The sequence below is a fragment of the Carassius auratus genome, chromosome 46 (assembly GCF_003368295.1).
Source record: "Carassius auratus strain Wakin chromosome 46, ASM336829v1, whole genome shotgun sequence".
Taxonomy (NCBI): domain Eukaryota; kingdom Metazoa; phylum Chordata; class Actinopteri; order Cypriniformes; family Cyprinidae; genus Carassius; species Carassius auratus.
The window spans coordinates 8,019,602-8,045,058 of NC_039288.1; the positions used below are offsets into that span (position 1 = coordinate 8,019,602).

At 38.0% G+C, this 25,457-nt stretch overlaps 3 protein-coding genes across 5 annotated transcripts; 1 reads left to right on the forward strand and 2 right to left on the reverse strand.

Moving 5' to 3' along the window:
- Positions 1–208: 208 nt before the first annotated feature.
- On the reverse strand, positions 209–16,988 carry LOC113064041 (phosphatidylinositol-binding clathrin assembly protein). 3 transcript variants are annotated; one of them, XM_026234555.1, is made up of 19 exons: positions 16,240–16,988; positions 14,159–14,301; positions 13,840–13,915; positions 13,618–13,720; positions 13,391–13,484; positions 11,981–12,092; positions 11,761–11,867; positions 10,702–10,788; positions 8,084–8,169; positions 6,830–6,857; positions 6,502–6,644; positions 6,220–6,317; positions 5,475–5,591; positions 5,339–5,369; positions 5,095–5,227; positions 4,855–4,878; positions 4,690–4,746; positions 1,648–1,764; positions 209–897 (listed from the first exon to the last, which is right to left on the reverse strand). In XM_026234555.1, exons 1-19 carry the CDS (start codon positions 16,367–16,369, stop codon positions 883–885), a joined length of 1,701 nt encoding a protein of 566 aa, XP_026090340.1. In that variant the 5' UTR covers positions 16,370–16,988; the 3' UTR covers positions 209–882. The 3 variants fall into 3 exon arrangements, with proteins under 3 accessions (XP_026090340.1, XP_026090341.1, XP_026090342.1); XM_026234556.1 differs by having other exon boundaries at positions 10,702–10,743; positions 16,240–16,369; XM_026234557.1 differs by lacking the exon at positions 10,702–10,788 and having other exon boundaries at positions 16,240–16,369.
- A 128-nt stretch (positions 16,989–17,116) lies between these two features.
- LOC113064043 (ras-related protein Rab-38-like) lies at positions 17,117–20,528 on the reverse strand. Its single transcript, XM_026234559.1, has 3 exons — positions 19,927–20,528; positions 19,154–19,434; positions 17,117–17,869 (listed from the first exon to the last, which is right to left on the reverse strand). Exons 1-3 carry the CDS (start codon positions 20,117–20,119, stop codon positions 17,702–17,704), a joined length of 642 nt encoding a protein of 213 aa, XP_026090344.1. The 5' UTR covers positions 20,120–20,528; the 3' UTR covers positions 17,117–17,701.
- Positions 20,529–21,381: 853 nt separating this feature from the next.
- Positions 21,382–25,394, forward strand: LOC113064042 (ras-related protein Rab-39B-like). Its single transcript, XM_026234558.1, has 3 exons — positions 21,382–21,751; positions 22,428–22,654; positions 23,619–25,394. Exons 2-3 carry the CDS (start codon positions 22,440–22,442, stop codon positions 24,043–24,045), a joined length of 642 nt encoding a protein of 213 aa, XP_026090343.1. The 5' UTR covers positions 21,382–21,751; positions 22,428–22,439; the 3' UTR covers positions 24,046–25,394.
- The last annotated feature ends 63 nt before the right edge of the window (positions 25,395–25,457 follow it).

Sequence of the window (25,457 nt, forward strand, 5' to 3'; positions counted from 1 at the left end):
TATTTTGTCAGAATAAAATGTGGAAAAATCTTGAGCTCGTCTTAAACACAGACAAGCTTACTATAACACCACAATGCTGTCTCCTTAAATAGTGGACTATATAAGGGTACAGAGGGTGTTTTCAGACACAGCCGTAGCCTGCGTCTTATTAATGATGTGCACATTTTGCCATTAATGTAATAAATTGTATAATTTCCATACAGAAACATACTGCTGTATTTTACTTTAATCCAAACAGCCATACCTTACCATACCTGAATGAGGCATTACAAGTCATGTAGAAACAAATCGAACTTTTAAGGTGAAATCCAAAATGTTTGGGGACGAGACAAATGTACGAAAAGTGACCTGTACACATTTCTCCAAGACTCAAGAAACTGAGATGCCAGCCGCTGTGGCACAATCAACATTGACAGTGGTTGATTCGAAACACTATTCAGGCAATGCGCATACAAAACCGTGGCTTGGTTTAGACATTATAAACACTGATTCAAGTGTGCACAATTACAACAATCACTTTTCCAAACGAAAGGGAAGGGGGAGGGGCTTGACATCATGACAACTTTTCATTCCACTGCAATTCACTGTACATTGTCATTCCGTTTGCATCAGCCAGTGACATCATCAAAGAGGGCTGCCTAAAAACACTAGATTTTGACACTTAGAAATTAAAGGTAACATGTAAATGACGGAGGACTGTTATGTAGATGGATGGATGGGGTATGTTACAAACACACAGGCTAAGGGGGGAAATGCCACATAACATTTTCAGTCTCTTTGAGCCAGTTGAACCATTTCTCATGTCTCCCTTGCCATTTTTGGTTTTGGATTGGTTGATGTTTTTCCTTGGGCGTATGTGTCAGTTCATCATGGCCCTCAGTGCTACATGAAGTGCATCTAGAAAAAAGAGATCGTATTATCGCAGGTTCCATGTAGAGGTATGTACTGAAAAACAGCCTTTAAAGGGATACTTCACCCCAAAATGAAACTTCTGTCATTCATTACTCATCCTCAGGTCGTTCCAAACCCGGAACACAAAAACATTTTTTCCGATGAAATCCGGGAGCTTTCTGACCCTATATAGACAGCAATGCAAATGACATGTTCCCAGGCTCAGAAAGGTAGTTAGGACATTGTTAAAACGGTTCATGTGACATCAGTAGTTCAATAGTTTATTTTCTTTCTTGTCAATCGTCACAGTGCATTCATGAGATTTCTTTGTCGAAATCTTCAGATATGTTTACAAGGACTGCTTTATGTACAGCATAAGTTACATTTTTACTTGTAATCAAGGCGCAGCGCATCCAGGTTCTATGTCTGAACACCCAGCAGCACCATCTGCATGCGTCGTGGTACTCTACTTAACTTTCTGCGAAGACTGACAAGGAAGAGAACAAATATATTGTAATATTGTAGCTTCATAAAATTATAGTTGAACCACTGATGTCACATGGACATTTAACTACCACCATCTAACTACCTTTCTGGGCCTGGGAACGTTACAGTTGCTTTGCTGTGTATGTAGGGTCAGAAAGCTCTCGGATTTCATCAAAAATATCTTAATTTGTGTTCTGAAGATGAACGAAGGACGGGTTTGGAATGTTTTTATTTTTGGGTAAACTATTGGACGTTCTTGAGCGAGAGTACCTGAGCTCCAGGGATTGGGGTGAAAGGATTGGTGGTGCGCAGGATGGGCTGGTTATATATCACATGCTGGGGAGCCATTAAGGGTACTGTCCCCATCTGGCCCACAGGAGGAGGAATCTGCAGAGCAATGAAATGTTGTTAAGAGTTGGAAAGTCGTAATTAGGACATCAGGTGTGTTTGCCTAACTATGGTTGGAGCAAAATGGCGATGTGCCTCTTCATAAACTGTAAAGGATTTTAAATCTACAAAGTGATGAATAAAGAAAGCACTTCAAGTGTTTTAGTTTTTTTATGTTTTATTAAATTTTTGAAGATTCTGTAGATTAAATTGTAATATATTCTATTGTAATTGTATAATACAATGGTATTTTGTACATGCAACTTAGATTTAGTGTAAATGAAAAAAAAGCAGATATATATGTGTGTATTTTAAAGAGTAACTAAACCCTAAACCAACTTTTTTTAGTTAATGATCTATAAGAATGGGGCTTTATTAGTGCTGTTCATTGATTCGAGTAACTTTTTTGACATTTGAGCATAAAGTGTTTTAATTCTACAATATATGGTGTAAAAACTAGGGCCGGGACTTTAACGCGTTAATTGAGATTAATTAATTACACAAAAAATAACGCGTTAACTAAGATTAAAAAAAATCCCGCATTTTTAATAACTTATTTTTGCACCACGGAACGTTTCTGACTGGTTGAGTTTCGGCGGACCGATTATACTGAAGCACCAACTAGCGTTCGCATATCACCGCAGCACATCGAGCCTCAAGTATCACCTCAACGCAAAACATATAGCAGCTAGCGTGGACTTTACACTTTATGTTGAACTATGTATTATTTTGTTGGTGCAACAGTTTATGTTGAACTCTTTATTGTTTTGGCCAAGGTTAGTATTTTATGGCCTCTGAAGCAACAGAGAGATGTTTTCTAATAGTCAGTGTTTCCAATGTTCTGAATGTAATTGACAGTATTGTGTATTACTTAAACACTTTACAGAAGGTTCCAGCACCTATAAGCTTCCTGAATTTCTGAAATGTACTATTTCTAAATTGTTTCTAAATATGCTATTGATACACTTCATGGCAAAAATTGCACTGGTCTGCTAGACTTGGTTGAACAAAAATAAACAATATTTTGTTGCTTAAGCTTATGTATTCAGTCATTATTCAATGGTATACTATAAATCCATGTGAAAAAAAAATACTTCTCACTGTTCTCAGGTCAAATATTTATATGCGATTAAAATGCGATTAATTTTGATTAATTAATTACAAAGCCTCTAATTAATTAGATTAATTTTTTTAATCGAGTCCCGGCCCTAGTAAAAACGTCTGAGTTCTGCCCTCTTCAGGTTGAACGGTGGCTACTGCAGTTGATTTTTCCTATTGGATGTTGTGGTGGCAAGTGACGTAAGCGGTGGCAGGTGACGTAGGCAGTTTCCAGCTCACCACGCCCCTTGCTACGAGCTACCACGCCCCTGGCAGTATAAAACCATCTTGTTCCGTCAAAATCACAGTAGTGAGTCAGGAGTTGGAATTGCGAGTATTGAAAACAGGATTATAGCATCTATTTAGCATATCAATTATGTAATTATTTAGATATTCAAGTTAGCATAGATTTATCTGTATTTAGTACAGTGGTCAGGATGGTACATAGGTGTGTTGCTGGTTGTGACAGCACTGCTGGACTGCATAGTTTTCCAGCAGACTTTAAAATTAGGCGCCAGTGGTTGCATGCACTTGGCCTGGAAGACCGTGAGTTCCCGCCTAGAGCTGGAGTGTGCAAACTGCATTTTGCACGGGATTGCTTCTCCAACGCAATGGAGGTGGAGATGGGCTTCTCCACACAGCTCGCGCTGAAAAGCGACGCGATGTGGGAGTTAAAACCGCAGTTTGAGCCAGTTGATCGAATTGATATGAACAGACGCCTCGACATCCTCTACTTCAGGTGAAAGTAGGTGAGAAAAGTCCTCTACTTCAAATGATCACTCTGATGCAAAGCTACTTGCGTCATTACAGTCACTCTCCATTTTAGCGTCTCTGACAGCAGCTGTCAATCAATCCGCCGCACTCGGTCAGGCCTGCCCTCGGTTCGTCCCCTCTATCTCCGCTGTGATCTGCCCACTTTTCAGCATTTTTCAAATATTGTCAGTGGATGGAGTCAGGCTCTGACCAGGGGTTTAGTTACACTTTAACAATTTTCCATTAACACAGACGTTTTCTCACTGACACACCTCCAACTCCGGCTGATGACATGAAAATCTATACTTTGGAACTAATTCCAAAAGTTATATATATATAGAAAAATGCTAGGGGAAGTCGTGGCCTAATGGTTAGAGAGTCGGACTCCCAATTGAAGGGTTGTGAGTTCTGGTCTTGGGCCGGACGGAATTGTGGGTGGGGGTAGTGCATGAACAGTTCTTTCTCCACCTTCAATACCATGACTTAGGTGCCCTTGAGCAAGGCATCGAACCCCCAACTGCTCCCCGGGCACCACAGCATAAATGGCTGCCCACTGCTCCGGGTGTGTGCTCACAGTGTGTGTGTTCACTGCTCTGTGTGTGTGCACTTCGGATGGGTTAAATGCAGAGCACAAATTCTGAGTATGGGTCACCATACTTGGCTGAATGTCACTTCACTCACTCACTATATATATATTTAAGTAGTAATACTAATTATTCATTAATGGTGTATTATATTAATCAAAAGTGACAATAAAGACACTTATTATGTTACTGTATAAAGAACCAGGGTTCCCTCAACATAATAAGAAGAAATGTTTCTTGAGCACCAAACAAGCTTATTAGAATGATTTCTATAGGAACATGTGACACTGAAGTCTGAAGTAAAGGCTGGTGAAAATTCAGCTTTGCCATGACAGAAATAAATTACATTGTGAAAAAAGAAAACGGTTCATTTATTTCTGACCAAATAAATACAGCCTTGGCATGCATAAACGTGTTTAAAACAATTATATATACTGAATCCTAAACATTATTAAGCCAAGATTATCAAGCTGACATGAGAAACACTTACCATCCCATACACAGGCACTTGGGGGGTTGTCATCGGAAATGCAACGGGAGCTGGTGCCTGAGAAAGACAAACATTAAAGAAGTAAGAATTACGTTTAAATGGTTTATTTTGATAGTTCTCTGAATTTAGCAGATTTGTTCATGTTTATGTAAAAGCAGGACTTACATAGCCAGTATAAATCATTCCATTCTGTATCATTACAAAAACATACAGAAGAGAGAAAGATAAAGGCATTACTGAGAATCACACATAACCAAGGACCTATTTTGTGCTCTATATAGTGCACAAGCTAAGATGCTCAGCTCTTGAATCACATGCATGTTGTATTCAATCATATAGAACCGAAGAAGGAGACTGAAATTTCCTAACAAGAGCATGCCTTGAGGAATGAGTCAATTTCCATACCATCTGTGGCATCGGTATGGGAGCAGGGGCCAGGTGCGCGTGACTCCAGGGTGCCGTGCCATTCATGGCTTTAGACTGCCAGTGGGAACCTCCAGACGATTTCTTCTCAAAGTGAGTCCACTGAACTTCTGGCCTGAAAACAAAGGTTTCCTATGTCAGACTGTTACAGCTGTACTTCATATAGCAAAAATAATTATCAGTAAACATATAAAATATTATTCACTTTACATCGTAAAAGCCTTACTTTTTGGCTGGGGGTCCTCCAAAATGTAAATCTACAACAAATACAACATGTACATTATCATTACATTTATTACAGTCTGTCGTATTTTGTTAAATCACCATAGAAACAAAATAAATGAGACCGATGAAAGACTCACTGCCCACAAGATTGGCCAAGGATGAGTCCAGGTCATTAGTAAGTAATTTTCCTCCGTTGTAGAGCTGTGTGCCTTGACTTTGGACCTGCGAGGACAGGGTGGGCTTCAAAAGAGCTCCTATGTGAAAACCAATCTAGAAGATAAAAAAAGAGGAAATAAGTCATTTATTATGTTTCTGGTTTTCCAAAAATCATTGGATGTTCCTGAATCGGACATCACTGGTCATGCTGTATGCTTCTGATTCACTAAAAACAGCTTGTTCAAAATACCTTTTTTTTTCTTCTTGAAACATGCTACGCTGGTGGTGTTGCATGTTTCTGATTTACTAAATATAATTGGTTCATAAGAGTCATTCCTTCATTAATTAGGCTACACTGGTTATGTTGTTCATTTACTAAATAATAAACTGGTTCATAAAAATAATTTCACAAATCAGACTCCACTAATCATGCATAACAGAAGCACTGGTGTGTTTTTGAGTATGAATGATCTGTTTGTCTGACCAATGGAAGATGGAGGCGAACCTGAAAAAGATTATTTTTTTGCATTCGTTCCATTTTAAAAGCCATTAAACGTATCATAAAAATGTGTAAAATACTCACTCGGTTGAGTCCCAAACAAGCAGAGAATGTGCCATTAAACAAAAAAAAATGAAAGAGCAGAATTAATATTGTATTAAAGGAGAGTGCCACAACGCTCAGAATAGAGAAGATCAACAGAGACAGTTTTGTGCCAGTTCAATTACCTCCCCAGCTGTTGTTACTGCCTGCTAGGGTAGTCGTCTGAGCAGGGGTGCTAGAATTGTGTTGGAGATCAAAATGGTCATTGGCGAAGTTGTGCACACTATTGGGGATAATGAGGAAAATACAATTAAACCTTGTAATGGAAACACAAGCACTTCTGCAACTTTGATCCCATTTGTCTTTGGATAAATGTGATTGCTAAGTGAATAAATGCAACAAATTTGGAAATACAGAGTAATGTGCCACTACACTAGAACCACTCCAGAAAAGCCAGCCTCATGTACCCGTTTGTGATGGTTAGATCAGGTGGACTGGACAGAAGCTCGGTGGCACCACTGCTGGCGCAGCTACTGTTGGCACTGCCCACAGACTGCCCGCTGGGGGATATTGTTGGAGTCTGCATGCCAATGTCTTTGAGCTGAACAGCCTGCAGAACAGAAACAACAGCAGAAACTGATGACATTGGTGCCGAATGTTTCTTAGAACATATAATTGTTTGGATAAAACTATGAAAAGGGAAAAGACATTGAAAATATGTTTCATGCTGATGCCTCATTGTCTCATTAGCAATTTGACAGAAATATGAAGCGATGAATGAATTGGATTTTTTACCTTTGCAGGCTGCAGTCCCTCCACCTCCCTATGAATGCAAAAACAGAATGATTTTACTGGAACGTCTGATAGCCGCAGATACATAAACAAACACATCTTTTGCGCTATCTATGAAAGTTTGAGTTGATCTGTAAAAACCTTACTGTGGGAACTAGAATCACCATAACAACATGATTATGAGCTGAACTGTAATGACCATTCAAACGGGCGCATAATTTTGCGCCTAATTTAGGGATATATCTTTTTTTTTTTTTTTATTCCCAAATATGATATCTCATTCACAGAATGCCGTTTTGGAAGGATTCTTTTTTAAGTAACCTAGCATTATATTTTATAGAGCCCCGCACATGACATGCAAGAACAAATAAATAAATTGTGTGCACAATTTACTAATTCGTTCCCTCAATGTACTAAAACGTGCACACAATTACTATTGCGTTCCCTCAATTTGCTTTTGCGTTCACTCGATTTGCTAGATCGTGCACATGACTTAGCAAATCGAGGGAACTAATTAGTAAATCGTGCACACAATTTATAAATCGAGTGAACGAAATAGTAAATCGAGGGAACGCAATAGTAATCGTGTGCATGTTTTAGTACATTGAGGGAACGAATTAGTAAATCGTGCACACGATTTAGCCTACTATTTTTTCTTGCATGTCATGTGCGGGGCTCCATAATATTTTAGTAAAATTATAACTTTTTTTATGTCATGTGACAAGAAAATTATAAAATAGAAAATATCCTTTTAGACCCTCATGTCAAGGTCTGTCAATGTAAGTTTTTAAAAACTATATGAGAAATGTTGTGATCATTATGAAAGTCAAGTTTGGTTCAGGTCAAATAAAAAGATGTGTAAACCCAAAGGTATTTAAGGTGAAGGGAAATATTTTTACACACAAGTCATATAATGAGCAATGGTTCCCAACCACTTTCAAAGGAGCCTCAATATGCCTTACAATGTTTTTATTTTTACTTCAATTTACAAAGTGCGATTTCTAGACCTGGAAATGTTGCATAAACTAATAAAATCTTACAACAGAACTGACATTTTTTAAGGATTGTTGTGTAAAAAGAAGGAGCATCTTGGAGTCAAAAAGGTTGAGAAACACTGATTTCAAGGGATTCAATCAAAATGTTGTTCTTGGCAGTTGCATGTAAACTAAACTCGGCCATTTTTCATCCTATTCACCATTCCTGACATTCTTATCTGTCACTAACCCTCATAAGGAATCCCAACATAAATTCCTGTACCTGCTGACAGTAGAAGCCTCTTTCATTTTCTTGCCCTCCAGAGAAGCCAGATGTTGTTCAAGAGCTTCTAAGAGACTGCTGGGAGCCTGGTGGTGAGGTTTAGAAGGGATGAGGCAGCACAGGTTTTAGGCAAAACAACAAAATGGTAAAAAGCAGTAGCAGCAATGATCAAAACACACATACATACACAATCACACAAACATCTGCACCTAACATACTTCTATTTGTGAATCATAAATTAAGGAAGTAATGCAAAAACTACATGTATATTTTATTGTTCTATCTTTTATTCTTTCTCACACACACTCATACCTTCACACACACAAAGGCTGCGTTACTAAGAGAACCTAACAGTGGTTATGAGATTCTGAAAACAAAGGGGAAACACAACAGAAGTAATTCAAGTGGAAAGGACTTAAGCTTAAAAACTACACATGCAAAACAATATCTGTTTCCCATGCAAGGTCTCCGACAGGCCGCTTAAGACCGGCGAGGTCAACTGAGATCACTCAAGAAGAGGACAAACCATGAAAAACAGAAAGCAGACTGACCTACAAGGGTTTTTTTTCTAATCATGCACAGGATATAAATGCACATACTGCACAGGTATCAAAGGCCACAGCAGAACCTGCTAATCTTTGGATTCCACTTGGATTTCTTGGAAATAAATCAGGAGTAAAATTGCAGCTGTGCCTCTTTTCGGGCTGATTGTAAAGTCTGCATCGCCATTTTGATAGAATTCCAAACACATGGAAGCCAAAGCAGGTTAACCAAAGAAAGGCAAACATTGAGTGAGCCCACACCGCCAGTATTTTTTGCACGTATTGCACTTTCGTCCAAAAAGAGCAACGTCAATTGAAATCAGAATGTCGGCCGAAAGGATTTGGCACGCAGGCACGTGCGTCCGCTCTTAGACAACGTTTGCCTTTGGGCCACGAGCTGTGTCCGGTGTGCATGCCAATTCACAGGAGGAAAATTCATGAATAACAAAAGAGCAGATTTCTCAGCCGTGTAATTTGAAGGAAGACACAATAGAGGGAGCATTCCACTGAGAAATCTGAAACATATGCAACGAAACAACACACTATTAAAGGAGAGATAAAAAAAGGAAGAAAAGTTAAGACAAGGGTACTACAGGAGCAGGAGTATACAAAAGGCCGTGATGAATATCTAGCTTACAGACAAGAAAAGACTCTTAAATAGGACTTATGAAATAAGCCTAATCAATGGTGCTAATGGTAGAGTACTTGAGAATAGAACGCAGGCCTTCTGAATACTGCTTCAGCTTAAGAAAACAAGGCACTCCTTCCAATAAAATGTTTTATTGACATTAAAGTACCACTCTGTAGTGTGCCAGCCCAACACCTTCAGGAGTCCCTGTCCAATGTAAATGAAAATGTCAAAAATGCCAAATGGTGGCAAACTGAAGGGGGACGTGACTGACTGGCGCCCCGGCAGAAATGTCAATAGACGCCGGAAAAGCAGCACTGCTGACTATTAAACTTCATGAGGTGCCAGGCAGAATTCAGTCCCCAGCTCCAGTTTTAAGGCATTCTTTTAGTTAAGTGCACATTCACTGTTCTCCCCAAAAAGCTATCCAAGCAGAATACCCTACCAGTACAGAGATATATGGCAAAGGTGAGTGCGTACAGGTTAGGAGAGCTCTTTATTTAGCGAGCCTGTTCCCACAAAGTCAGACTGGCCACGTACAGCGTGGCAGAGATCGCACAAGCACCGTTTAGCCATATATCATTCCATGTAAAGCCGCATTTTTTGCTGTCTCCAACTAACGACAGACCAGAAGTCGTTTCATTTCCAATGGAGAATCAGAAATTTTGAAATATGCGGACTGGATTTGAGATGTGGTTGTGTTGAAATATGTCAACTTCTGTGACTAGACCACATGTGACAGATGTTGTGTATTCCAATCAATAAACCACAAATGTGACGTTTAGCCATATATATATATACATATATATTTTTTTATCTTTAAACACTTTTGTAGAATTGGAGGCAATAATATTAAATTCTGAAATAATCATTTTATTCCTCATTAAACAGTTATTTACACTCCTAATAGATTTTTCCATATAAAACTGCCATTTGTGAATAAATATTCATTGGTTCGTTATTCTTTCCAACCATGGTGTTGGTGAATAAGTGAAAGGTAAATGGAATTGTGTTGGAGACGGCGAAAACGCAGCTTTAGAATTACAAGCAGTCAAATTTCTCATGGGTAGATGCCAGTAAGAAATAGTGGCTCGAGGGGCAAGCACTAAGCTTTAATGAGACCTTAATTGACTTTTCTTTACTAATCAAATGTGGTTATAATCAAGGCAACGGCTATCAGAGATAGCACCTGTAAAAATATTCACATAGACTAGCTTTGGTACCCATTTACCTCTGGCGACAACAGAAAATGCAAAACAGCACATCTGATTCCTTGGGAGTGCGCGGGTATGGAGTAAGTTTCTTGAGGCCCCTATCCTAAAAGTCTGATAGATGAGGGGGGAATCAAAAGAAATCAGGGCTGGGGATGATGGTCTATGGGGTGAGACGTGAATGAGAGATCAGGGTGAAGCCACATGAGAGAAACTGAGATGAAATGCACCACTAACCTGTGAGAGATCTGGGATGTCAACCTGATCAATTCCAACTTGCTGTGATACAAAAGAAAAGGAAGGGAGGGAGAACGGAAAACAAAACTTGAAACCAAACGGTAAAAAGAGCAAACCGAGGCACGTGGAGAAGGGAGAAAGAAGAATTAAGAAAAAGAGCCATTACTCCATGCAGTGTATGAGAACCAAAATCCAAAGTATGGACGACTGGATGGAGGGATGGATGGATGGATGGAAACACACAGACATTGAGGTTGTGGAGGCTGCGGAAATGGTGAGTGAGAAGACACTTGTAGGTCAATGGTGAGATATTTACATGACTAGGCGAGAAACATCCAAAAGAAACACACAACTAATGTTGACTTTGGAAAAAAGACAAGAAAAACAAATGGCATACACACATCGTTATACAAAGAAAGAAATGTGCTCTTAAAGTCAACTTTAGTCAGTTTTTGGATAGCACTTCACCCTTTTCCTGAAGTCATATTATTCAGCCAGAAAGCAAAAAAAAGGAGAAAACAAAAGAGAGAAACAAAAAAAAAACTCCAGAAGGATGTGCTTAGCATTTTTCCCCAGTATATCCCTCCATACACATCAAAATAATGGGATTTACAGACAAAAGTAAACAGCTAAATTCCAACCATCGCATTGGCACAGTTGTCAAAAATATCATGTCCTTTATCAAGGTGCCCAGTATTCATTCATCTTTATCTTTGCAACGTATCTTATCTTGTCATTAAATCAATTATTCATCAAATAGATCCCAGGGGCCAAATTGACAACTGTGCCTGCATCCAAACTGCAAAACAAAGGTTCAACTCATCGTTTGCACATTAAAGTCGTTTCATAGCTCTGGTCTTGCTGTTGTAGAGAGGGACAGATAGATAGAGAGACTTTCTTCTAAGGCATGCAGTGCAGGCACCAGAACAGGCAGCATGGAGGGGGGACCTCTGATACAGGTTCTTGGACCAAAAGGCAAGAGGGACACTTAGCAAAAAAGGGCCTGAATAAGATGAGCCCAACCATCCCATGCATGGATTATATCTGAAGACGTTTTACCTCTGCCACCTTGAGAAACTCTGAGAGCTTGGTCATCCTGATAAGAAACCTCTTGTATATTTCCAGTGCCTCTTTGCATTGATTCTTCTTCATATTAAAATATTTCTCTTTGAAGTGAAGAAAAAAATCCATTAAGCAAGTTACATTTCTCTTTGAAGAACATATAATATATTTGTATATATTGTATATATGTATCTTTGCTTTGAGGTGAATGCATTACCTAGCAGATTAATGACACCCTCATTGTAAGCAGCAAAGATGCGGATAGAGTCCTTGAAGAGCAGCGTGAAGGCACAATTGATCACCCCATTGGTCAGTTCATTAGAGTTGGCCTACAGGGGAGCACAGAGTCACAGATATAATCAAAACATTTAAATACTGGCTTAGTGTATTTCTGCATTCCCACTAGGCATTTATAAATCATCAAGCAATATCAAGCTTCCACTCCTCCTTGTGATGGTACAAAAGCCATACATGGGTAAGTTAGGGTTGTATCTCAGTATCAGAATGGTTTGTAAAAGTGAAAGCTTCAACTATCAATCAACTAACGAATTTTCATAAACGTCACAGAAGACTGAGAGTTTTAGTTTTACAATTTTTTTTATCCATAACAGTTAAATATTTTTAATCCTCTATCTTCTATTATATATATTTTGCTGTAGTTCTAAAAATATAAAACTACAAATTATATAGGCTATGTGTCATCTATATACTATGTATATTAACATATGTACAATTTATGTAAATTATAATATTATAAATAAATATTCTCTGAATATTTGGATGATATTATGCACTGTAGATGATGATAACTTCAAACTCTTTTTTTTTTCTCTGAGAAACTCCTTTCTGATATTGCTCCACTATTTTTCGCCGCAGCATTTGGGGAATTGGTGATCCTCTGCCCATCTTGACTTCTGAGAGACACTGCCACTCTGAGAGGCTCTTTTTATACCCAATCATGTTGCCAATTGACCTAATAAGTTGCAAATTGGTCCTCCAGCTATTCCTTATATGTACATTAAACTTTTCTGGCCTCTTATTGCTATCTGTCCCAACTTTTTTGGAATGTGTAGCTCTCATGAAATCCAAAATGAGCCAATATTTGGCATGACATTTCAAAATGTCTCACTTTCAACATTTGATATGTTATCTATATACTATTGTGATTAAAATATAAGTTTATGAGATTTGTAAATTATTCCATTCCTTTTTTCTCACAATTTGTACATTGCATATATATATATACTTTTTATCAAATTATTTTAACATTTAAACGTCTTTAATAGGCTGTTTAATGACAGTATTTCCCATTGTGACAACTTAGCCAATATACTTATACAATGTTCCCTGCTATTGGATCCAAATATGTAAAATAATGCCCAGTAATTAATAATAATAATAAAACAGTTTACAGTCTCTGAATTACAAAGTGTAAAACTGCAGAGATGTAAGAGCAGATGTGAAATGATGTGACTAAAGCGTCAGGACATAAGCTTGCAATATTTTAAGATCAGACATTCATGTAGTCATAACTACACAGGTGTACCAATCAAAATCATTTATTTTATTTTCATTTTATTCACACACAATTTTGGCTTTAGAAACTGAAATATGTTGTCTCCTGTACCTCAAAATCCAGAAGGGCGTCCAGCTGATTCTGAATGACAGGTAGGGTTTTCATCAGCTTTTCTATGCTCATAGTGCGCATCACTCCATCCGTCCTGTGCAGGACACATTACACATAGATGAAACTACAACTGTACACCTTCTAAGGCAGCCGTTCTTTCTGCAGTAATGCTGCCATTTGTCTTATTTGGCTCATTAAGGAATATTTCCCCAGAGCAGATGCCTCACCCTCTCTTCATCTTGGTGAAATCAGCTGCGACGAGTCTGTAGGACAGAGCCCTCTCGGTCAGATACCTGCTGTAACGTCTAATGTAGATGGACATATCGTAACCTAGAAGAGACATTCAATGAAACACTGCTTTAGACCACTTAAAGCTTCACATACAGCATAAATTATGATGAGTAGGTTCACAAATACAATCATTATGAAGTATAAACCATAAAACGTACCTTGTAATGCGCCTTTATCTATGAAATTATTCAAGTTAAAGAGTGTGCTTCTTGATGCAAGGTACTGGATAAACCTCTGGATGATAAAAAGCATGTGCAAGGTTATCAGTAGAGCAAAGTGAGCAGAATAATAACAAGAAGAAACCTTCTGAAAAACATTAAAACCAGAAATATTATGTTTCACAGCTAACCGAAAGAGTTCATACTTCAAAAATCGGTCCGAATTGTTATGGCAAGTACTTTTACATTGATTTTGTGACACACGTCATTTCGCTGAGAAACTGACAAGAACAACATGAATTCAAGCAGCGCATCTTACCTCATTGCCGTAAATCATGAGGTGGTGTGTAGTGATGAGAGCTTTAAAGACCACCACCCAGCTTTGATTTGCTGTCCTCTCAAACAATGTGTCAGCCAAGTGAGGTATATTCACGTTCAGCTCATTGGTGCAGTGCATTAGATCTGTGGAAGGTGTGCAAAACAGAGCACAAACAATGATTGTACATGATCCAGGACCAGTATATTATTGTTTAATAAGTCAGTGGACCTACTTATTAGTTGATATACAGTAGTGTTTAAAAGTCTAGGCTTTTTAAAAGAAATTATTTTATATATATTATATATTTATATATATAATGCATCTGAAACATTATATGGTCAAAAAAGTAAGAACAAAACATGAACAGGAATGAACAGCTTTAGCTATTTCAGCTACACTCGTTATTAACAGATGCATAAAATCTAGAACATAGTCATCCAGTTTACTTAAACGTTTTAGTACTAACCAGCGTAGCAAAGCCCCTTTGGGGGTCCATAAATAAAAAGTCCATAATTAATGATTTATGAGTTAGTCTGGTGAATAGCCTGCACAAAGCCCAGACCTGAACACCTTTGGGATGAATCAGAGAGCTGACTACAAGTCAGAGATGCCCTTCTGAGTGAACAGGAGCGAAATCCCTGCATCCATGTTCCAACACTTCCCAGGAGAATGGGAGCGGTTAGGAAGGACTAACTGTTAATGCCAATGGTTTGGAAATCAAATGTCCAATAATCAGGTTGTCTTTTTCAGGTGTCCACATTCTTTCAGTCATATATTTGGTATAACATGTTTAGTTAATCTAGATGGCATACCATAGCTTTGTACAGCAAATATTCATTCTAACGACATTCTATGCATACTCACGGGTATTTATCTGTCTACTTCAGTGGTTCATAATTATATAAGGTAAACTGCCAGAACTGTGATGTTTCACTGTAATAGGACAATCCATACAGATGCTGGTCTGTTATCTAACATGGCATTGCTCGAATAGCAGTTACTCAAAAGTTTCACTTGATTTCGCTCTAATTAACTGATAATAGAACCTGTGTCAGTGAACGCTAGCATGTATTCAGAAAACACCTGCTACCTTTATTACTTTGAATGAGCCTGGCAGTTTATTAGATCTGCAGGCTGCTTTCTTTATGTCCCCCACAGGACATCTGCACTGGACTCATTAACTGACGGTTTAATTGATAACCCGCTTCATTAATCAGCTACCCTTAGTTATTATTAGTGAATTCTTACCGATCACCTTGCCAATCTTAACATCAAATCTTTCTCCATTTTTGTGACTCATATCAGTTAACAGAATTGTTTACATAAATATCTTAACTATGCTTCTTGCATTAACCTATATTTAATGAATGCAAAATTAACGAAAGCTAAATTAACAAATGCAATGCACCATTTATGTTCAGATAAACCAGATTAAGGATAAGGTGTCCCAATATGAATCTACTAAGCTACAAACGTCACTGCATCATACTGAGTCAACAATGGAGAAATACAAACAGCAACACCAACATTAAAACCAAGAATTCGTGCACAAATCACGAGCAATCTGCACCTTGCATTGTGCGCGCAAGCTAGTGTTTATCATGCTATGCCCTTGACATTGTATGTTTCCTATAGGATTCAGCCTTGTACACGTTGGCTACATTGGAACCTGCATAATTATTTAATAAACATCTAGTTATATTTCCGATCTGGCATGCATAGAATCAAAATGATTAGAATGTATTTCGATTAAATAAATAACGTCATGTGAAATGGTTATGAGGTCCCTGCCGTATGCAAATTGGTCAGTGTGCCAATCACGCATCCTAATTTGCATTACGTCCGCACGGGACTGTGAACGTGCCACGGTGACCTTCAGTAAATTGATGAAATGAACGCTATAATGGCTGTCCAGAAATCATCATCTACTATAATCATCTGAATGTCCTCGATTAGGATGTAAATAGCAGCAAAAGAGCGGCAGACAGAGAGGGAATCTACACGGCAGAAGAAGCCCAGTGCAAAACACAACGGGTGACATTTCGCAGCGTTTTTTTTTTTTTTTTTCTGCTTTAACCTACAATCAAGGTGCTTCTTCTTGGGCGCGCTGACTTCGTGCGTCGTGGCCTTGCACACGGCTTTGCTGATGGCAGATCCGGTCATGCTGTGCTGAGCCGCGGCGATCCGGTCCGTGATGGACTGTCCCGACATATTACGATTTTCAATCAATCGTCTTTCACACAGATCTATTCACTGCAGGGGTGTGTGGGAGCCCGCTCCGTGGGCTTAGTCGGTCTTGCGGAGAGCGCTACCCTGATACGAACCGGACACGGGCGAGGATGCACTGACATTCAGATAACGGCAATCACCGCGCGCTGAAACGAGGACAATATAATGACAGATCGTTATTTAAATAGGCCTACCAGTTCAGCACGCGCAAAAAGGACACTATGTTACTCGCTAGCCTCCGGTGTTGCCGGTTAACCATGTAATTGCTGTTTGGACGAAGCTAACTGTCTCAGAAAACGAAAATTAACATTGGAGCGTTATCGACGTCTAGCCGCGGAAAAACTCGCCCTGCTTCATTACATGCGCGGAGTCGGTGCATCACGGAATTTGATACCAAGCATCATTTCCCAAATTCCTTCGGCGCGCTTACGCGTTATATAAAAGCATGCGCTATTGAGAATGCGAAATAAGATATGATTATTATCCGAGTCAAACAGTTGCAGCAGTGGTCCTAAATGTGAAAATTCAGCATCTCGTCGATGGCATCTTTGATGAAGCAACAATTCCAATTTCCTATAGTTAACAGTTGGACGCTCCGCGCAAAATGGCAGTATCAGAATCAGGTGACTGGAGAAGGGGGCGATTAGCCTGTGTCAGAATTTCTGGGGTGGGCACCTTAAGGTGGAATTTCCGCACTGCTTTAAACCCCCTCTGTACATACACAAGAATGCATCAGACGGCCATTTCAGAGTCTTTAATCGGGCGTCTTGCTTCTTTTCATTGCACAACCTTGAATTACGCAGCACTACAATATCATATTCAAGTGCTTATGGAGGAAAAATACTGTATGCTTTATTTTATTTATTTATTTATTAATGCAAGAGGTTACATGATACTGTAGCTTAACAATTATTAAGGCATTTTGTGTGCATATAATAGTTTTTTAATCTTATATAACTGAATCAGAGGCCATTTTTAATAAATATTACATGCTTTCAAAGAGTCCACACACAAAACAGAAAGAAATGCATATTTTGTAACTGGAATTGTGTCATAAAATAGCTGGTACCTGGCTAAAATCGCAGCGCATTCACCTGTAAACAGAACACTGATGAGTGAAATGGTTGAAAATCAAAGCGTTGGTGTATCTAATGATGTGAGATTTCACGCTACATATAATCAGCACAATCCTTCTTCACAGTCCCCACCATTTTGTTGCTTTTCTTGTGTCTTGAAGATGAATCTCATTGTTTTAGCATTAAATGGTCAAACTGCTTCTTCATTTCTTTCTCACTGACTTTCATCCTCCTGTATTCAAAATCTGGAACAGGCCTTGCATCTGGCTCGGACCCGTTCTTTGGTGTTGTTGTTGTACCCGGGAAGGGCCACCACATCTGGGTCTGTGTTGCTGGTGATGTTCTCTTCATGGGCTAAAATGTGATCCACCAGACATTTCGCTGCCGTTTCAATGTTGGTGTTGTCCTTCAGTGGGTGTAAAAGGAAACACAAAGAATATGGGAGTCATTCAGACAATAAGATCACAAAGCACAAGCCTATATTACAGCCACATACATCACCAAAGTTTGGGGTCAGTAGGATTTCTGAAGGTTTTTCAACAATAAACATTAATAATACGAACATTAGTGTCTCTTATGTTGACCAAGACAACATGTATTTGATCAAAAATACTGTAAAACATTACTATTTAAACAGTTTTTTATTTTAATATCTTTCAAATCGTATTGTGTTACTGTGATGGCAAAATATGAATTTTCAGTAAACATTACTCAAGTCTTCAGTGTCACATGATCCTTCCGAATCATTCTAATATTAATATTACAAATCATTCTAGAGGCTGATTTGGTGCTCAAGAAACATTTCTCATAATTATCAGCATATGAAAACAGTTGAGCACCCTTAAATTATTATGGAAACCATGATACATTTTTTTTTTCAGGATTCTTTGAATTTCTCTCTCTCTCTCTCTCTCTCTCTCTCTCTCTCTATATATATATATATATATATATATATACACAATTTTTAGAAAGATTATGTTTTTAACTGTCATTTTCGATTAATTTAATGCTTCTTTGCTGAAAAAAAAATATATATATAAAAAGTCTTGACACCAAAAGTTTGAACAAAAGTGTATATACTATTTGGTATAAAATTATATTATAAAATTATATTAATTTGATCACACACATAATTCCCAATTGAATGTCAAATACTTATTCTAATGCAACTGGCTATGCCACTCATATAATACTATAACATGCAAAAAGCATTACAGGAATTTTGTGACATAAATTCAATGTAGTCCATGCACATTTTTTGCCTAGTCCCCTTGTAAAGAAAGCACTGTCTATACAGCTCAGATCATGTGACATTTACCAGAATACAAATGCAACAGTTATGGTGTAACAACTCTGTCACATTATGGCTCAACATATAGAGGCAGCTGTAAACTGCCTGGTGGGTTTTTAAATTGTATTAAAAAGCTTAAAAAGAAAGAATATAAAACAAAAAGTGCACAGTCGTAAAGTGATGAAGGTGATCCAGTTTTAAAATGTTTCAGACAGTTGGGTGTCATGCCATTTATATACGAGGAACCACTTCACACAAACTGTGTAACTCATTAAAATGGGACTGTAGATGGCAAACAAAGGCCTTCGTGCTAATGAGCACAATGCAGTCTTGCTGTATTCGTGTTAAATGCAAACAGTTACACATACACATCTACATCTGTGAAAATAAACCCCTCACCTTTGCAGAGGTCTCAAACCAACCCACAAATCCGTTCTCTTTGCAGAACGTATCAAGCTTTGGGATCTGGGAGCGCAGACCTTCACGTGACTGGTCAGACTTGTTGGCTAGAAGCACAGTTGGGACAGGCTTGCCGTTGCCGAGAGAGACCTTCAAGTCCAGGTCGTCTTTCCATTTCTGCACTGCATCAAATGTGGAAGCTCTGGTCACGTCAAATACTATGAGGGCTCCCACGGCCTCCCGATAGTAAACCCGGGTCATGTTCCCATAGCGTTCCTGTCCTATATGATGAACGTGGGATTGTAAATTGGAGGTTAAACGTCACTCAGACATAAATAGCATCATGTTTTTTTAAGTTATTCTTCATAATATATCCTACTATATAACACTGTGTTGATATACACTGTGTATATGTGTGTGTGTGTGTGTGTGTGTGTGTGTGTGTGTGTGTGTGTGTGTGTGTGTGTGTGTATGGGCTTAAACTCAAACTCTCATGTGACTTTAGCACGAGTATGAGACCAGCTGAGATTAACACAAGGCACATTCCTTCACATTCACACAAGGAAACTCAGTCGGAAGAGATTTCAGAGAGGCATTAGCATGCTTATAATAATTTATATTATATGTACCACATACACTACATTGTCTTTTGACTAGCACCCTAAATAATGTGAATTCTGCATCTTGTAAAGTAAAATAAAACAAAACCAGTGAGAGAAATAAATTGTTCAACATATACATTCAATATAAAACATTTCAACAGGATAACGTACCTGCTATGTCCCATAACTGCAGCCGGACCACCGTCTGACTGTCCCATTGAAGGACTTTAAGAGCAAAATCCACTCCAATAGTTGCGCGATAATGTTGAGAAAATATCTGATGAACGTATCTTTTGATTATTGACGTTTTTCCAACTCCGAGGTCTCCGATGACTAGAACTTTGAATAAATGTTCTTTCTGCATGATGACTTAAAAAAATAGCAAAACACCAGGATCATAAACGCACTGACCTATTTTTTGTACAGTTTGCAGCACATGAGTGTTCTTATGTTTCACAGCTTATCCATTGATCATTGTTGTAGGATTAGTTTGTAAGAGGCACGCGCTCTTAAGTTTATATAATGCTCAAAGTTAGGTTAAAGCGCTGTCATCGTCTTACTTTGTGCTCGTCCCCCTTATTAAATACAAGCAGCTTGTGTTACGCAGGCTTTACCTTCCCAATAGCTCCACATGAGAAAGAAAACAAAGTGGATGCAAATTTAAAAAAAAAAGAAAGAAAAAAAAGAATAACATGAATAAAATGTATTTTAAAGTCTTTTCGCCAAAGAACACAAAATGTTAGAAAGCACGGGTGTACTCTGCTTCTTCAGCTACTGTACTGAAGTGATGAATGATAGAACTCAAGCACGCCACGCCCATGAGTGGGCTGCGTCATAGCCACGCCCTGTCCGAGGGAAATTGAACATATTGATTGATTTAAAAAACATTTGATACATTTGTTGTCAGATAATATTTGGTACATTTGTAACATTTGTAAAGACCAGGATAACTTTGTGGAGACAGAAGTAGTAAAAATAATGTAGCCTACATTATACGTAAAATATTTAATATTTTAAAGCACCTCCCAATGTACCCATGAAACTGCACAACATTTGGACATTTGCCGGACTGATCTAACAATAATATTTTGATTGTGTAGCCTAAATAAAACTTAGGCTACATGATAGAGATTTGATAAAGATCCTCTGAGTTTTGTGACATTTAAGAATTTATAGAATTTTTTCTCATTTATGCATTTTATTTCAATACTTAAAGCAGCAGAATCTTTGTTTATTTCATTTCATTTCTGTTATAATTTGCTTATGTATTATTTCTCTTTCAGTGTAGGCATATGGTGCTTCAATTTATTCTGTTTGTGTTTAACAATTGTAATACGTACATAAAAAGTATATGCAGAATGTTTTTTTGTTTTTTTTAAACTATGGTTTATGCATTTGTTCTGTATTCCCACTTGATTTAAATAGCCTAAACATATACAATTTGAATTAAAATGCTCAAAATTAAATGAGGTTGAGGGTGGAAATGGGAGATGACATAGTAATAATTTGTTTTAAGTAGGCCTACATTTGAAATTCGTTATGATAAGCATCAGTGGTGGCTGCCAGTATAACGCCTCCTAAAGTGTTGAATGAGAGAACAGAGATTTGCGTCGCTCTGTCAGTTATTACGGTAATGGTACTACTGATGAAGAATGAGTCAGGCTATATGATGCTGATGATACTGCCATTTCATCAGCACATTTTCATAAACATCTCTTTATACCTAATCATGAGACCGACAATATGAATTTACAACGAATTTATGGGTTTTCCGAAAGTAGCAGGTCTTAATGCAAGCACCCCAGTCGATTAAGCTCATTCGTTGGGTCATTTAGCGCATATTCAAAGCGGGACTCGTTACACATTTATACTCAAAAACATTCGGGTGTGTTTGGATGCCTTGCCCGGGAACGTCACGGTATTATAGGCTTTCTGACTGAAAGACAGCGAAGAATATGGGGCTTGCCATCCTCGGGCACTGAGAAGCATAACCAAGGTAATAATTACACGAAAGATACAATAATATGTGTTCAGGGAGCGATTTCGCTAAACAAGAGTGATGCTCGACTCATAGGCCTGCAAGCATCTACTAGGCCTATGCTTTAGCTAGCTTTAGAAACTCTTGTATATAGATGCTAAGTTGTTATAAAATTCATTACCGTTTGAGATCGTGTTACACAGTTTATTATTAATTATATTACATTTTCAAATAATTCAGGTCTGGTAGGCTAGTTATACAAGCACTAAGATTCACGTAGGCAACCTCAAAAGGGATTTAAATGACACATTTTGGTCAATTTGACCACAGCTATAACATTTTGCAACATTACTCCAATGTGTAATAGTTTGGACTGCCAAACAAATTTAGGGTCTCGCATCATATGTGGAATAAGGTAATTATACATAGCATCTGTTTGAATGATAGTCGTCCATTTAAAGAACGAGGCTCAGCTGTTTTTCTTTTCTAATGCACATCTACTTCTGATTCACTTTCATGATAATAATGATGTCTTTGAGTTGAATAAAACACAAAAATGAAAATTCAAGGATGAGTAAATGTTGAGATATTTCTCATTTTGTTGGTGACTTATTCCTCTATTAAAGGTTTATACAGGTTTGCTCTAAAAATATTACTGTTAATTACTAATTTTGACACTGTTATTCATTGACAGATCATCTAAGGTATGGAAGCTATATGGCTGTACCAGTTCCGGCTGATTGTCATTGGCGACTCGACGGTGGGGAAGTCTTGTTTGATCAGACGCTTCACAGAAGGACGTTTTGCACAGGTGTCTGATCCTACTGTTGGCGTGGACTTCTTCTCCCGTCTGGTAGAGATTGAGCCAGGCAAGCGCATCAAGCTTCAGATCTGGGACACGGCAGGCCAAGAGAGATTCAGGTACGTCTGGTGGTATTTGATGACATTTACATGTAGCTATCAGAGCATGCATTCTCTAAATGTTTAAACTATTCAAAACAGGAGATTTGTGACTTTTAGTCTATGCTTATTAGCTTTGAGGCTATCTATAGGCTAGTGTACACCTAAACATGAGCAAAATTCATTTTAAGCAGATAAATGCATTTCAGATGTACAGCCTTTTTTTTTCCAGGAAAACAAACCAAAACAGTACATGCAATCTCAGACATTAAACACAAATAAAACATTTTAATATATTGACAGAAGAAATATTACTGTGCACTTATTACACTGGTGTAGAAAGGGTTCACTCAGAAATAGCAAGCCACGCATTGAATTCATCATGAAATTTTGAAGTAGAATAACTTAAATAGTATTATCTTGTAAAATGTACTCCAATAATCTTTGTTTTTCTTTTCTATAAATTCCTCACAAAGTAATATTGTTCCCAATCTGGGTATTTTTGCACTTTTCTTTTCTCCTGTAACGAGAACAAGATTTCCACTTGTATATGAAGTTTCAGTAGTTTTTGTCTTCAAGATATTTTTGATTTCTATATATATATTTTTTTTAATTGTTATAATTTAAAAATATTCCATTGATAGAAGAATTATGTCACTGTACATATGAACTGAATTAAATAAATTAAAACACAGGACAAAAAATGAGCATCATAGTAGTCTCTACATCACATAGACTTGATAAACTATTTTCACTAATTTCCTGGATTTCAGGCTGTAACAATTTTCTGGTTATAGCTTTCTTATAGGTTATAAACATCAGTCCCTTCAAGTATTGACATGTTAGTTTAATGTCATTTAATTCAAATTAATTAATTCCTTTTGAATATAAATTACTGCTCATCCACAGACACTCATTAATCTGATGTAACATGTTCCACCACCTGTCTGATGACGTCTGCTCTTCTCCTCTGTATGTGATTTAGATCTATCACAAGGGCTTATTATCGTAATTCAGTGGGGGGCCTTTTGCTTTTCGACATCACCAACAGCCGCTCCTTCCAGAATGTCCACGAGTGGCTGGAGGAAGCGCGCAGTCACGTGCAGCCGCACAGCATTGTCTTCATACTGGTCGGCCACAAGTGTGACCTGGAGCAGCAGCGGCAGGTGAGCCGGCAGGAGGCCGAGAAACTGGCAGCCGCTTACGGCATGCGCTACGTGGAGACCTCCGCGCGTGACGCCATAAACGTAGAGAGGGCCTTCAATGAGCTGACACGCGATATCTACGATCTAGTCAAAAGTGGTGACATCACCATCCAGGAGGGCTGGGAGGGTGTTAAGAGTGGCTTCGTGCCCAACGTGGTGCATTCATCCGAGGAGGTGACCAAGAGCGACCGCCGCTGCCTCTGTTGATCAAGTGACTTCTGTATCATGCACCTTCACTGCAAAACCAGTGCTGTCATTCTCTCTTAGCTTGACAAGCCACAAATACTCTGGTCCCCTCAATCAATGTTTCCTGCTTTCATAGTTACTTCAAAAAAAGTTCCTATTCTCCTCAAATAATGAGTTAAATATCAGCAAATGTGAATTTCCTGGAGCTTTGGCAAGTCTTCTTGGTCAATCTGGCAGGACGGAACCCAGAAAACTGAGTTGTGGGAACCGTTTAAGTAAAAAAAAAACTGCAGAAACCCTGATCCTTTGGAGCAAAGACTGATCCAAAAGTTCACCTAGAATTGATGGATCGTTTGAAGCACGTAGAGGAGGAACACACCAATCCAAACATCCCATTGGACTGAATAGCCCCTAATGTGTTCACTTAAGATACTCCTAATAATAATACTTTTCTGTAATTACTTTTTGAATGACATTCCTAGTTTTATTCAGACAGGATGCATTCAATTGATCAAAGGTGACAGTAAAGACATATTACAAGTTCAGATATGTGTGGTACTTTCAACTTTCCATTCATCAAAGAATAGGAAATAGGTTCTTACCATTGATCATTTTAAGAAATGTTTCTTGGGCACCAAATTTCTGAAGCACCTTGAGACACTGAAGAATGGAGTCATGGCTAATTACATTTTGAAATATAATAGAGAAACTGGAATAATATTTCACAATATTGACAATTTACTGTATTTTTGATCAAATTAATGCAGCGCTGGTGAAAAAATAGACTCAAACATTCAAAAGATTTAAAAAAATTCTTACCAAGTCCAATGTTTTGAATGGTAGTTTGAATGGACCTGTTTTCACAAATTCAACAGTAGGGGGAGAAATTCTGTTCCTCATGGTCAAACCTCATCGACGGATGAGGAGAAAATGACAAATTTCGCCTGCAGAGGTCACACCAATAATGGGGAGAAGTCTGTTTTTCCTTCAAGGTTTTACCGTCATGATTGTTACATTTTAAATGACCCAATAAACACGAAATAAAATGCATTTTCAGTCGCTACATTTGAATTTCCCGCCATTTTCTTCATTCAAAATGGGTCATGATGTTATACACACAATTTTTCAGAGACCACCAATACAACTATTTGTAAAGCACTGTTAAATTCTGTCGGTTTTCTTTTTTTCTGGTTTTGTTCTTAATAATGTTCACACTTTCATAACGTGAGGTTAGTAGCTGCTGAGATATATGTTTTTTTGACTTACAGACTAATACAATGTCATTTAGTCGACTGGAATGACTATTAACTGTGTATTGACTGATCTTGTGTGAGAGATGAGACAAACTATCAATAAAATGTGACAAAAGATTTTGTGTCTAAAATGATTTCCTTATATATTTTGCTTTAAAACCACAACAAACAGCCTCTGTT

Excerpts from the sequence above, each read along its gene's own strand:
- LOC113064042 (XM_026234558.1), top strand. The coding sequence starts at position 22,440 with ATGGAAGCTATATGGCTGTACCAGTTCCGGCTGATTGTCATTGGCGAC. Across the intron at positions 22,655-23,618 it reads GCAGGCCAAGAGAGATTCAG|ATCTATCACAAGGGCTTATT; the intron begins GTACGTCTGGTG and ends TATGTGATTTAG.
- LOC113064041 (XM_026234555.1), bottom strand. The coding sequence starts at position 16,369 with ATGTCGGGACAGTCCATCACGGACCGGATCGCCGCGGCTCAGCACAGC. Across the intron at positions 6,858-8,083 it reads GAGGCTTCTACTGTCAGCAG|GGAGGTGGAGGGACTGCAGC; the intron begins GTACAGGAATTT and ends TTGCATTCATAG. Across the intron at positions 6,318-6,501 it reads GATCTAACCATCACAAACGG|TGTGCACAACTTCGCCAATG; the intron begins GTACATGAGGCT and ends TATCCCCAATAG.
- LOC113064043 (XM_026234559.1), bottom strand. The coding sequence starts at position 20,119 with ATGCAGAAAGAACATTTATTCAAAGTTCTAGTCATCGGAGACCTCGGA. Across the intron at positions 19,435-19,926 it reads GCAGTTATGGGACATAGCAG|GACAGGAACGCTATGGGAAC; the intron begins GTACGTTATCCT and ends TTCATCATATAG. Across the intron at positions 17,870-19,153 it reads GGTTTGAGACCTCTGCAAAG|GACAACACCAACATTGAAAC; the intron begins GTGAGGGGTTTA and ends CACCCACTGAAG.